The sequence below is a fragment of the Diaporthe citri genome (genome assembly GCF_014595645.1).
Source record: "Diaporthe citri strain NFHF-8-4 chromosome Unknown scaffold_1, whole genome shotgun sequence".
NCBI classification, from domain to species: Eukaryota; Fungi; Ascomycota; class Sordariomycetes; order Diaporthales; family Diaporthaceae; genus Diaporthe; species Diaporthe citri.
Window position 1 is genome coordinate 5,052,879 of NW_025064846.1, and position 13,588 is coordinate 5,066,466.

The 13,588-nt window shown below is 55.6% G+C and overlaps 3 protein-coding genes across 3 annotated transcripts; 1 reads left to right on the forward strand and 2 right to left on the reverse strand.

The window, feature by feature from the left end:
- Positions 1–479: 479 nt before the first annotated feature.
- On the reverse strand, positions 480–2,771 carry INS49_001387 (uncharacterized protein; the record flags this gene model as incomplete). The annotated part of the gene is made up of 5 exons (XM_043162216.1): positions 480–1,675; positions 1,731–1,879; positions 1,966–2,148; positions 2,305–2,332; positions 2,603–2,771. The coding sequence occupies 5 exons, from the start codon at positions 2,769–2,771 to the stop codon at positions 480–482; spliced, it is 1,725 nt and encodes a 574-aa protein (XP_043030722.1).
- Positions 2,772–7,426: 4,655 nt separating this feature from the next.
- Positions 7,427–11,667, forward strand: INS49_001388 (uncharacterized protein; the record flags this gene model as incomplete). The annotated part of the gene is made up of 7 exons (XM_043162217.1): positions 7,427–7,508; positions 7,601–8,794; positions 9,967–10,096; positions 10,242–10,326; positions 10,530–10,745; positions 10,838–11,319; positions 11,397–11,667. The coding sequence occupies 7 exons, from the start codon at positions 7,427–7,429 to the stop codon at positions 11,665–11,667; spliced, it is 2,460 nt and encodes an 819-aa protein (XP_043030723.1).
- Positions 11,668–12,061: 394 nt separating this feature from the next.
- INS49_001389 (uncharacterized protein) lies at positions 12,062–13,573 on the reverse strand (the record flags this gene model as incomplete). Its single annotated transcript, XM_043162218.1, has 1 exon — positions 12,062–13,573. The coding sequence occupies one exon, from the start codon at positions 13,571–13,573 to the stop codon at positions 12,062–12,064; it is 1,512 nt and encodes a 503-aa protein (XP_043030724.1).
- Positions 13,574–13,588: the final 15 nt, after the last annotated feature.

Below are 13,588 nucleotides of genomic sequence, written 5' to 3' on the forward strand. Positions count from 1 at the left end.
GATACATGGGAAGTTCGTGTTCGAGCATGGACTTGTCAGATCGTCAGACTCGGACCTGGCGCGAGAGTGGCCGTCAGAGGAAGTCGGATCGATCCACCATATACTGCCCAAACCTTACATTTACCACTCGCCCCAAGCGGTGGCTGGCGCCGATACGGCAGCCCTGGAACGCCGAGGCTGCATCATTTTCACTGGACGCACGAATTTTGCTGGGGAACCAAGTGGAATATCCATTATACGACTTCACAAGACCTGCAATATTGGGTGATCGGCTGTGCAGAACGTGTATGGCTCTAATTCGAAGGCCTGATATCTAAGTGAACAGCAACATGCATTGCTCTTTCTCTACGTATATCCCAAGCAAGTCCGTCCCAACGCTGCCGAACCAGATGCCGTCTTCTCGGAGCGACGGCATCGCCCGTCTATTCTCCCGGGTCTCCATTTATCCGCTTTTCAACGCCACGCCAACGACTAGAAACTTAGAAGCGGTCCAGCAGGCCCTGGCTCTCCAGCATCAGCACGATCTGGTGGACGATGGAGCGGACGGTCTGCTTCGAGGCATCGACGACCAGGTTGGGCTTGGCGGGGGCCTCATAGGGGTCGTCGACGCCGGTGAAGCCCTTGACCTCGCCGGCGCGGGCGCGGGCGTAGATGCCGCGCTTGTCCGTCTTCTCGCAATGCTCGAGAGGGGTGGCGACGTGCACGAGGTAGAAGTCGCCGTACTTCTCGACCAGCTCGCGGGCGTGCGCGCGCGACTCCTCGAAGGGCGCGATGGGCGCGGCGATGACGGCGGCGCCCGAGCGGGTCAGCTCCGAGGCCACGAAGGCGATGCGCCCGATGTTCTTGTTGCGGTCCTCCTTGGAGAAGCCCAGCTCCGACGAAAGCTCCGAGCGCACAGTCTCGCCCAGCAGCATGGATACGGAGCGCCCGCCTTGCTGGTTCAGCGTCACCTGCAGGGCGCGGGCGATCTGGTCCTTGCCCGAGTTCATGTAACCCGTCAGGAAGATGGTGAAGCCCTGCTGGGCCCGGGGAGGGTGGGACTCGCGCAGGACCTTGACGACCTCCGGGTAGGAGAACCACTCGGGGATCTCGCGGCCGCTTCGGAGCCTTGAGCGCAGCTCGGTTCCAGAGATGTTGAGTGTCCTGACGTCCTTGGGGATGGTGTCGACAGGGGCGTACTCGTCGCTGTCGGGCAGGTAGGTCATCATCTGGAAAGGCACGACCTCGATGCCGAGCTCGTCGCGGTACTTCTCGACGGCGTACTGCGCGTCGTAAGGGCCGTAGAAGTCAACGCCCTTGCTGTTCTTGCCGGGGCCGGCGTGGTCACGACCGACAATGAAGTGGGTCGCACCATGGTTCTTCCGGATGATGGCGTGCCAGATGGCCTCACGGGGACCGCCCATACGCATGGCCAGAGGCAGCAGGCCCAGAACGGCCATGCCGTTGGGGTATCTGGGGAGAAGGGCCTTGTAAACACGCACACGGGTGAAGTGGTCAATGTCGCCAGGCTTGGTCAGTCCCACAACGGGGTGGATCAGGACATTCGCGTGGTGAGAGCGAGCCGCGCGCACGGTGAGCTCACGGTGAGCACGGTGCATGGGGTTACGGGTCTGGAAAGCGACAACGCGGGTCCATCCCAGCTTGTCGAAGTGCGATCGGATCTCCGCAGGAGTGTCTATTGATTTGTCAACATACAGAATCGGTCTGGAAAACACCGCCGGACCACTCACATCTCAGGTCGACGAAGTCATAGTGCTGCAATCGGCTGACAGCCTCGAGCTTACCACCGACGTAGAACTCGCCGGCGGTGTTGAACAGGTACTTGACGGCCGGGTGAGCCTGGTCGTTGTCACCGAAAACCTCAGTAGCCTCAAGAGCCCTGGAATAGTATCGTCAGCGGTGTAATTCAGGCGAATTTTCGGACTCTGAAGAACCGGAGATTCAGTGTCATGGGATGGGACTCACTTGTCGGGCTTGTAGATGTCCTCAATGGTCAAGATGGCCAAGTTGCGGTCATCCCGGAAGTCCCGCAGTGTGATCTTCTTGCCGGGCGCAAGGCCTAGCTCATCGATCTCGGACTTGGACACGTCCAGAGTGATGGGCATGGAAAAGAGAATGCCATTGGTGAGACGGTTCTCCTTGACGACTCTGTTGCGCACATATGGTTAGAATCTCATTTCATCTGGGAATCCAAACTACAGCTAACCGTGGGCTCTTGGTGCCCACGATTTCGCCGTGTCCCCTCTCTTTCAAGGGCATGTTGGGCGTGTTTCTGGCCTAGACACTCAGATAAGAAAGACATACCCATAGTAGTCCTTCTCGTTCATGAAACCTGCAATTGCGTAACGAGTCAGCCGTCACGTCACCACAACGCCCCATGCTCGGAAGGGTATCCGCAAATTGACCAGGGCTTGAATAGGCATCTGGATCCTCGGCCGGCCGCGCAATGGCGGGTCGTAATGCCTTGGAAACTAAATGGGCGCCCCTCTCCCCCGCCAAAAAAAAAAAGCCATATATCTGACGATGCCAGAGTGTCCCCCCAAGTGGCGACCGCATTGAGGCTCTAGAATTTGAAGCGGGAAAAGTCATGGTCTGCACTAACCTTCAAGTGGAGAAAAGCCACCGTTGAGGATCAGCTCGAGATCGCAAAGCTGACGCTCGGTCAGGACGAGAGCAGTGAGAGACTCGGCCTCAGCAGCGAGCTCATCGTGACGAGGGGCATCGCGGGCGAGCAGGTCCTTGAGGACACCACCGTGGGGGGGATTCGCCATTGCGTCTGGATATGAGATCTCAAGATGGAAATCTGAAGTCTGTCGTCGCGGGACGCGGGTCGCGGGTCCGGCTCGGGTATGGCGTAATCGGCTATCGGCCGGGAGCAAGTCAACCGCAAGCACGACAGCGAAAAAAAGCGGATGAGGGAGGTTGAGAGCAGAGAAGAAGACGGGGAGGGACGATGGCGACGGGAGGAGCCAAGTTTTAATAGGAGATCGAGAACAAGAAGGAGGCGAGTCTTGTCTCTGGTCCCCCTTCTCCGGAGGATCCCCAGGGATTTTATGTAAGGCCGTGGGTCACCCATCCGCGTATGACTTACGAAACCCGGTGGAGGAGAGCTGGTGAATTCGAGAGTACCTTACCTGGATAGACTGGGTAGTCCTGTCCTGGTCACTGACACTGCTCACTGTGCTGGCAACGGTGTGCGCAAGGTTTTGGACGCCTGAATCGAGACAACAAGTTGCTTCGGAGGGAGGTCGTCCTTGATAATCAGTATGAGATGTGACTGCCTGTGCTTGTCAGGACCGTGATTGTGTTTTTTCTTGTGTGTAGCACTGCGAGAAGGAACCATTTGCAATCCGGGACAGAATCGGAGCCCCTCGGATGCTCTTTTGACCTGATTCCTCTTAGCATAGGCTCATGGCGTCTAGAAATTTTGTTCTATAGCCCCAATTGCGTGATCGAGGTCATCTTGTACACCGATGCCGTAGCCGTGCCGACAGGGTACTTCCGCGGGGTGGCCGCCAAGCACGATAGGCTATCTGGAGTCAGTCTACGGCGGCACAGCTGAGAGCCTTCCCACAACAGAGCTCGCGCGGCATGACGTTCGGGCGACAGTCCCGTTGCCTTCCCCTGTCAGCCATATTCGCCGTTGCTCACGCCTCGAGGCAATCTGGCCACATCTTTAGCCGCCCACAGTGTCGAATCCTGGACGAGGACGAAAACCGCTCATCGATCATGGCAAGGAACTACGCGGCCTCCTGAAGAGCATAATTCGGCTACGTCTGATCGTTATTGGGCCCCCTGCCGCCCCTCTGGCCTGTGAGGGTGCAGCATCAAGAAACATCAGGCCAGGGCCTCGTGAATGTGCCAACAACCCCATGTGGGATGGGCCTCACCACCCCGCTACCACGTCAATCAATATGGAATCGGTTCCCCGCTGTCTGGTCCTGGCAGCCTCGAGGGTTGTGTGCGGTCGGCAGTACTCTGGACGGCTGCAGCAGGTCAGTGGGGCCTGATCGGCCGGAAGACCAACCTCACCCCGTGCTCATTTCTCTCTGTTCACACCTGGGACACTACATACAATACTGCTCCGAGGGTCAAAACTTGGACACGGAAGATAAGAGCACCCAAAGCGAGATAGTCAAGGGGCTGTCATGGCCGGTGACTCCTGTCAGCAGGATATAAAGTGCCCGGTAGGGCATCAGCCTTGGCATATGCCTGCTGCCCTCGGACGTAACACAAGAGGACAAGACCGTAAGCCCATGTGACCTACCTGTCCCGATCTCATAGTCGCTGTTTTGGGAGTGACTAGCCACTGTGACTGCGGCTTCCTATCACACCTCCGAGTGCCAAATGGAACTATCGTAGTGCCAAGTCTGTTCAAGGAAACAACCAGCGGACAGACGGTGGGGATGAGGGCGCAAGGATCGGATCACATGCTGTTGTCAACTCGCAGATCCGGCTGAGGAAGAGAGTGGGTATAAATGACCCAAACCCCAAGGCCTCCATGCAATTGACTTCAGATATGAATCTACCCTGTTCGCCAGACAGCCCTACCGAGAGAGCTGACATTTCGCCACGGATCGAGCAACACCAACCAGGCCAGATCGAGCTCGCCTGTGAGCCTCGCGAGGAAGAAGCGGGTCCATCGAGCAAGGGACTCGGTTCGGACCCTGCCCTGTCTCGGCAGTTGGACTGGTCCAATGCTTCGGATCGCCCCGACAGACACGGCCCCGGGCCCGAGGAGTCGTCAGCCTCATGCACCTCCTCGAACGGACTTATGGTGGCTGAGCAAGCCGTGCAATTTGATTCGACGCTGTTGGAAGCGCCGGGGAAGGTTGGGTCGGAAGAGAAGTAACACAGGCCTTGAGCCGTCCTCTTGGATGCTCCTTTGAGAATGCAGTCTATCTCCACGAACTTGGTCAGTCTCGGTTGTGCGTCCTGGGTGGCTTTTGCCTTGCCGTTGCAGGAAATCGTAGCTTCATGTGCATCTTCCAGATCAATACCTGGATAGTGTCGAGGGCCGACATCCGACGCTGGAGAAGACCCTCACCTGGTAAGCACGCCTTCCGCCACAACGGGGGAGACCCTGCTACTTGCCCGGTGTTCGTACACAGGTTAAGCGACTTCCGACTCCATCGAGCCTTGCATGATTTAGAAAAAAAAAAAAAAAACCTTTTCGCAGCTATCGTGTAGCTGACTTGAGCGGCGCATTCTTCTAGAGGGCGAAATTCATCGTAGGGGACGACTTGTGATCGGAAATCATCCAGGGGGCTACATCTTCCACGGAAGACCCTCGAGTGCCTTGTAGAATTGTCGGGTAGAATGTTGCGAGTTGCCCGTGGTCTGCCTAGACGATCCTCCTCAGAGATGAGTACCCTGCAACGGAGCTCAGGAATCCCTCCCAGGCTGCTGACTGGGACTTACCCATCAGGATCTTTGCAGTATGCATCCTGACAATGCATGACTGTTGCCCTTGCTTGCCCATCGTAGCGACCAAAAGAGCTTTCCGGCGGCCACCACGCGCATTTCCAGAAACACAGCGGTGGCAGATTGGGCAGGAAGGGTACATGCAGCACAGGAAGCAAAGGCAGATTTACAGTATCTGCAGGGTTCTTGGACCCACATCGGCTCCTTCCCGCCGTGTGAGTGACTACCGTCGTGACCCAGTACATTGCTCCCTTTCATAGCCAAGGCATGGGTGTGATTCGACAGCTCTCATCTTGGCCGTCTACTGGCCACAGGCAGCTCATGGCCCCGTTGATGCATGGGCGCTCGAAATCAAAGAGACCAGAGGCTTGCCCCATGGCCCCCTCTCCGCGCGACCAACTCTGAAAACCCATTTCGCCCTGTCTCGTTGACGCCATCTGCCAAGACTGTCGAAGTAGGCCAGGAGCTCAAACACTAAATAATTCTATAGCTATCTGACTGCAGGTGCTTGATAGGTCGATCCCGAGACTCTGCGACAGCTACTCCTGCATGCACAGAGGTAGTCTCAACCGTGCGCCAAGCGTTGGTTGTGTTCCTACACCACGCCTTTCCGTTCCTACTTCTTGAAACAGTTATATCCTCACGGGACCCAGATACGAGAACAAGGACTCTCTGAGCATGGACTGTCCGCCCTACAACAATGACATCTATTTGCATCAACCAAGCATTCCGAATGGCGCAATCGTGACTGCGATACATCCTGCCATCTCGTCCCTAAACCCTCTGTCGATGGCCAGCATGATAGCCTCATCTGCTGTCGGCACACTGTCCAGTTTTGACTCGCAACATGGCGACTAAAACCATTCTTAGGGGCTTGGCGGCCTCGGTATTATCACTCTGCCCTGTACCAGCAGCTGTGGCCAAGGACACCCAGTACATCTATGGGACCAGCATCGATGGCATCACAAGGCAGCTAGCGGTCGACAGGACTCCCGCACTTTACACGGGCGATTTTGGTGACTGCCTGGGAGGGCAGAGTCTCTTCAACATCACCAAGTTTGACGCTGCCGTAAGCTTGAATCCAGACTGCGCAGTGTCTTTTCCATGGAGTCTAAAATAATTCCCAAAAGCTGTTTCAAGGCCCGGCTTTCAGGATGTTCGAAGTTCATGAAGCCTCAGGGATCGCCAGAAGACGAATGCTGACTTGAGGTGTGGTAGTACTATAAGGATAATGCAACCGTGTTATTCCACCTGGACGGCGCATCCAGCATCAAGAACGAGTCCCTTGTGATGCTCTTTTCTATGGATGCCTACGGAGAAAATCGTTTCCAGAAGGTGTTTGACCTGTGCTTTGCCAACATACACAGCCTGTGTCCACTCAACGCCTCTGTCCACTCAACGCCTCTGTCCACTCAACGCCTCTGTCCCTGTACAGGCGTGGGCCGTGTTTCCAGTCGGTCCAGCACAGGTGGGAGACATTCCGAATCTCGCCTTCGCCATCCCGGACTTTGAGGGCTTTGTTCGCCTGCAGATATTCGCGAATTCTACCAGGTCCCAGACCGGGTGTTATCAAGCTAGTATGACAAACGGGATCACTATGGGCCATCCCCAGGCCATAAGCCCAGTCCTAGCCTTGTTTACCACGGTGGCCATTGTCGGTTCATTCGCAACTGCGGTTTATGGCGTTAGCATTGCTCACATGAGAACTCACTACGCCCATTCGATATCTGTCGTGATTGTTCTCGAGACTTTGCAGAGCATCTTCTTTTCTGGGGCTCTATCACTCAACTTTCCAAGTGTCTTGGTCGCATGGTGGAGCAACTTTGCGTGGTCAGCTGCGCATATATTCAGCCGTTCCATGATCAAGTCCATGGACTCGTTCAACATGGTGAGCGGTAATGCTAGTCAAGCTGGAAATGCGGGATCAGTCGTCGGCAACAAAAACGATGGAGGTCTAGCTCAACAGATCTATGGCCGATCACTTCATCTGAACACAGCAACAATGGACTACCTCCTGCGCCGGCAACCTTTCAACGCAAGTGACCCGTACGACTACACTTGGGCAGGCCACGTTTCGAATCCTGGTCTTCCGCTGCCTGGGACGTGGATGGGTTTCCAAGGCACCCAGCCGCAGATGCCTTCACAACCGCCTTGGCCTGGTTTTCGGTCTTACTAGGGATGCTGGTTCTCAGCATGACTTTCCTCAAGCTGTTCCTGGAATTTCTGGTCATAATCAAGCGGATGAGAGAGGATCGCCTGCTATATTTCCGAAGCAACTGGGTTCACTACACAATCATCGCCAGCTTGCGAACACTGCTCATGGCGTTTTCCATGATGATGACGTTGATATTCTACCAATTTTCGTTCGGAGGATCAGCTGGTGCAAAGGCGCTCGCGGCTATCTTCTTCCTCCTGTTCCTACTCGGAACCGGCGGACTAGCGACCTATGCTTGCCACCTGCGACTCAGATCTGGTCAATGTGCTGTACGGAAAGACCGCCTTTTGCTCATGCGCGACAACTGGTTGAAGGTAGTACCATTGATCTGCTTTGTTCGGTTGAGCACCTTGAAAGAAGCAGAGCTTCCGGGAAGGCAGATCGGATCGTTACCGTTCATCCGGGTTCTCTACCACGATGACGATCTTGGCCGTGCTACTGTGCACGAAGACCATGCCTACGTCAAGAGATTCGGCTGGCTGTCAGCTCGTTACCGACGCACAAGATGGTGGTTCTTCGGATGCAGCCTCCTATACCATCTCGTCCGTTCCGTCTTCATTGGCGGAGCAGTGGCGTCGCCTGAGGCACAAGTGTATGGACTACTCATCTTCGAGATCATCGCACTCTTGGTGTTTGCGAAACTTCGCCCTTTCGAAGGCCGACGGAACATGGCGCTGGCTGTCTGGATGCTGGGAATGAGCAAGATCCTGACCACAGGCCTCTCAGTTGCTTTTCTGCCGACAATGAGAGCAAACCGCATTCTTGCTACAGCAATCGGAATGGTGATAATTCTTTCACAAGGCCTCTTAGTCATTGGACTCAAGATATTGGTGGCTATTGGGGCCATGTCTTCATATATGTCGCTGACACGCAACAAAGATGAATTCAGGCCCGAAGCGCTCGAGTCCACCAGATTGCAATACTTTGAGCACTTGCAGACCACGGCAGCTGACGTTTATCTTTCCAAAGAGCAAAGGGAGTGGCAGAACAAACTTCAGGAAGCCGAAAAGAACATACCGCCAATCCAGCCCTCCTTCTCTGTGATGTCTGTCAGACGGGTGTCAAAGATCGAGGACGAGGACGAGAATGAGGATAGTTTTGGAGCTCTGGAAGCATCCCTGGACGGAGCCCTGGCTGCTGACCCGAACCGCCCCAGTAGACCTATGCGACTTAGTCGGACCAACAGTGTCAGCTCGAGGATGTCAACACACAGTCTCCCACGTGCAGCTCGCCCTCGCAGGGCCAGCTGGAGCTCACGGGACTTCGGAGAGTGGGACGCGCTCTCACTTCAGCGAGCCGACAGCCGCCTGGTCAAGCGGCTAAGTGGACTTCCTCCTAGCAATTGCTCGAACGTTGTCCCGGCGTACGTGGTCGAGGAAGAGCCGGCCCTTCGCGGCTCCGTGGACGCTCGCGTCAATCCGGACCACCGGCCAACGACACCCACGACGCCTCTCGAGTCGCTTCCAAATAGCACCACGGAAACTCAAATGACAACCAGCGATTCGAGTGCTGGGAAGGACGGTGACATGGAAATCCTCAGATCTGGGACCTGACCGGCCAAGACACCGAAGCCCTCAAAGATGGACTTGACGAGCAAGTACGCCGTGCCAATTCACGACTCGACGTGTCAATACGGTAGATGTGGGTGTGCTACTCGTATACAACCATGTTTTGCATGAGAAGCGGCAGAGCGCACATGGACAGGAATGGAGTTTGGGGGTGGGGGCATATCACCAAGGGACTGGAGCAAGGCGTAAGTCACTCGGCAAGGCTCGGTTCATTGGCCAAGGAAGCTTCGAGTTGTAGTTTTCTTGCTGAATTTTCATCTTGTTTTTTGATGTTGCGTGTTTTACTAGCACCGGATGGTTGGTTTAAGGGAAGGTAATAATCTGTGTAATGTGAAAGGCCGATTTGATTGCTTGTACGCACAACCGAGGGCGACGCATGTCTGTTAAACCCGTGGGCGGCTCCCACTAAGCCCCGGTGGGGGCCTCCAGGTGGTTCTGTCAACCTTGTTATGCAGCTTGCAGTGGCACCAGACACCGAAGTGCAAGTCCCATAAACACAGGGCGTTTCGTCCCTGTGAGATGATTTCCTGTGGTTCGACTCATCGGTCCAACTCATTCTGTCTGATTGCATATACGGCCTCAGCCGCGCAGGTCTTGGTCTGCGCTCCCGAGTTTCTGTGAGGACAAGAAGAAAACCTACACCCTGCAACTCCTGATTAATTAGATGGATAAATCTGACGGCTCTCCTACTGGAAGTAAGGCGGGATTGTCCTCCGCGGAACCAGCCGCCAGGAAGATTCCCCGCATTACTAACTGCAGGAATTCCCGGGGCCGTCATCAAGTCCCGAGGCAAGGAGGGAGGGGCCGAGTGGGCGGGCCAGGGCCGCGGGAAGACCAGCCGCGACGTTGATGATGCCGCGTTGAGCTCCAACCCCACCTACGTGGCATGGTGAACCGATCTGTCACCTCGCGAGGACCCCTGGGAGAGCCGGAACCTAGGAGCAATTGGCAGAGCGAGGGCTTCCAGTGAGCGCGAGATAATTCCGTAAACCCGCATGCGGTCCTCGTTCTGAACTTACAAAATGAGGGCACAGTCCGTACCAAGGCGGCTACGGCTATCAGTCCGGCCTTCCAGAACTATACGCCGCTAGGTTGGTCGCCTTCCACAGGCGAAAGATCGTCCACAAGCCAGACTTGATTAGCTTCACAACAGCCCATGACAGAGCATTACATAACGACGGCTGGTCAATACTTCACGCGGGCTTTATCTACAGAGGACCCAAGGACCCCAGGCTCCCTCTCGACCTGATTGTCTTTGCCAACACCTTGACACTCGAAGGTGACTAGACGACGACGACGTAGCCATGGCTCAGAACGCACAGACCCCAGAGTTGCTGGACCTGACCATCGACAACATCACGCCCAACACAATTAGGATCAACAATCAGGGCGAAAATGAACGGCTTAAGTACCTCCTGGACAGACTCGTCACTCACCTGCACGACTTTGCGCGCGAGACCCGCCTCAGCACCGACGAGTGGATGACGGCGTTGTTGTTCCTGACAAAGGCCGGCCAGATTTGCAGTGACGTCCGGCAAGTGAGTTGCTCTGCCCTTTCGCTTCCCCCCAGACATTCCCGAACACGGCCCCATTGAGACAGCGGTTACTGACTAGCCCTGTGCGCTGGCAGGAATTTATCCTCCTCTCCGATATCCTTGGCCTGTCCCTCCTTATCGACAGTATAAATCACCCCAAGCCGCCCAACGCCACAGAGGGCTCCCTCCTGGGGCCCTTCCACACGCACGACGCGCCGACCCTGCCCAATGGCGCGCGCATGGCCAGCGACCCGGAGGGCGAGCCCATGCTTGCGATCTGCACCGTCAAAGACACCGAAGGCAATCCCGTGGCCGGCGTCAAGATCGACATCTGGGAGACTGACAGCAGCGGGCACTACGACGTGCAGCACTCGGACCGCGGCGAGCCGAGCGAGCGGTGCATCCTCGTGAGCGACGAGCAGGGGCGCTTCTGGTTCAAAGGAATCAAGCCCGTCAGCTACCCCATCCCACATGACGGGCCCGTTGGCAAGCTGCTGGTGCTGCTGGGAAGGCACTGTTACAGGCCGGCACATGTGCATTTCATGTTTGAAAAGCCGGGTTGGGATCACTTTATCACGTATGTGTGCGCCCTTTTAACTTCTCTGTCTCGTGCTTGCTCGTGTGCGATGAGATCACTAACCGGGTGACAAAAAGGGCACTATACCTCCGCGGCGACCCGTATGAGAAATCCGACGCCGTCTTCGGCGTGAAGAAGAGTCTGGTGATCGATCTCGACAAGGTGGACAAGAAGACGGCGGAGGAGTATGACGTGCCGGAGGGAACCTGGTTGCTGAGGAAGGACTTCGTGATCATTACCGAGAAGGAGAGCCTGGCACTGAGAGACGAATTGTCAACAAAGGCGCTCAAGGACCAGGGATTGAAGATGAAGCTGGTTGACCATTTGCCAGTCCCGGATGTAGACTGAATTCGACCGTACATTCCAGAGTGGAATTGCCGAATTCGTTTGAGCGATTGCATGACAACAAGTGACCTTTACGGAGTTGTTGTATTACCTCGTGGAAGGCCGTAAGACTGCCCGGCAGGCTTTAGACTTGTCGTTCTGCTGACCTAAGCATAGGACGTGCTATGGTGTATTTCGAGTTTCCTCGTTGCGTACCCTAACAATGCTCCTCGTCCAGGAACGTGGAACTACGGCCATAGAATGACCATCTTGAGTGGTCGCCCCGTGGAACTGCGCCTGCGTATTGTGCGAGTGTGCTACATGGCGATGCAGACTAGACACTTGGTACGCTGATTTCAATGTAGCAAGGAGAGGGAAGCCCCATGAACGGTAAGCTTGCTCCTCCATTTGGAGCCCTCTAGTGGCCACGAGTTGATGCTTTGAGCAGCTTCATCGCGTTGTCGTAGTACCCCTGTGTCCCTCCATACTTCTGCAAGAGCGTCTGCACATCAAGCTCGGCATCGTTGGTCAAGCGTCGACCCACAAATGCTGCGTTCCTCGTACTTGGAATCCGCAGCATCTCTTTCTCGACCTCCCAGCCACAGTCCTTTGCGATCTCAACAACCCAGGCACAAAGAGAATTGTATACCGATGATGATTCTGCCTTATCCTTGGGCGGCGGGGCGCGGAACCTCGCACCGGTGAGGTTGTGACTGCAGCACGGGATCATGATAAATGGGCAGTCCGAGAGTCTCGCCAGGATGGGTGTCCACGGCGTGAGCTCATCGGCGTGGTTCGAGATAATGAAGGTCTTGGGAGGAAAGAGTCCGTCGTGGATCAGCCCGTCATGGAGCCTTTCTTCGCCGTCTGGCTGCAGACCACTGATGACAGATGGCAGGAGGATGCGGGTCTCTAATGACTGTCGCTCTACGAAGCTGTCGGGCGAAGTTCGAACTCGGACTTCTGTGCTGTACTTCAGCCACGACCTTCTTGCCCGTGCATCGAAGCCCCATCCGGGGTAGTTCTCCCTATTCAGGATGTGCGTGAGGAGACCATTCCCACAGCCAATATCTACCCAGCCTGGGAACTCGGAATCCTTGTACATGTCTTCCCATAGTTCGATGAGAAAAGCTGCAATGCAGATATCCTCGAAGACGTGTTTGCCAGGGTCAGTAACCTCCTCCCAGCCCTCGACGAGAGACCGAGCGTACTTCTTCTTCAACGTGGCATATCTGTTCTGAAGCGCTGCTTGTGGAACTAACACATCGTGATGGACACGCTTTTTATAGCCGTCCGCTTGGCCCCCGCCATGCTTGTATGCCACCCTGAGCAGGTTGAGTGCCGTTCTCGTGAGTTTCTCATCTCGCTTGCTCCCCTCAAAGTAACAGTAGTGAATGGAAATAATGCCTCGAGACTGTTCTGGGTTCCAATCATGGACGAAGGCAATGCCTCTCACGGTCGGGTGATAAAAGGGAATATCAGACTCTGACTTGGAATGTGGAAGGTAGATGATCAGAGACTGTTGTAGGCCTTGTGGTGTGCTCCCCGTGTAGAACACGCATGTCTGGTCGAGGGGCTTATCTCGCAGCTCGTTGCGAGGGACCATTCGGCGAACTAAACGCCGCCTTTCCTCGAGTCCGGAGAAGCTTGGAACTAGTGGCTGGTTGTCGAAAGAGATCTCAGAGGCTTCTGAGCCGGCAACATGGTCCAGTAGAATGTCTGCCCGAAAGAGCCAGGACGAGTTGATATTCGGGTTGCGGATCAGATTTAGCATCACCTGGTCGAATATGGCCGGCTCGAAACGTATTTCATGCTTGAACAAAGGAGTCCATTCGGAGCGGCTACTGCCGGCTCCCGCCTCGAAGATCTGACAGGAGACAGCCGATGCTTTGTTGCTGGCGTCGCTCAGATCATCAGGTGCAAAAGGCATGCTCTGTGCGTTGAG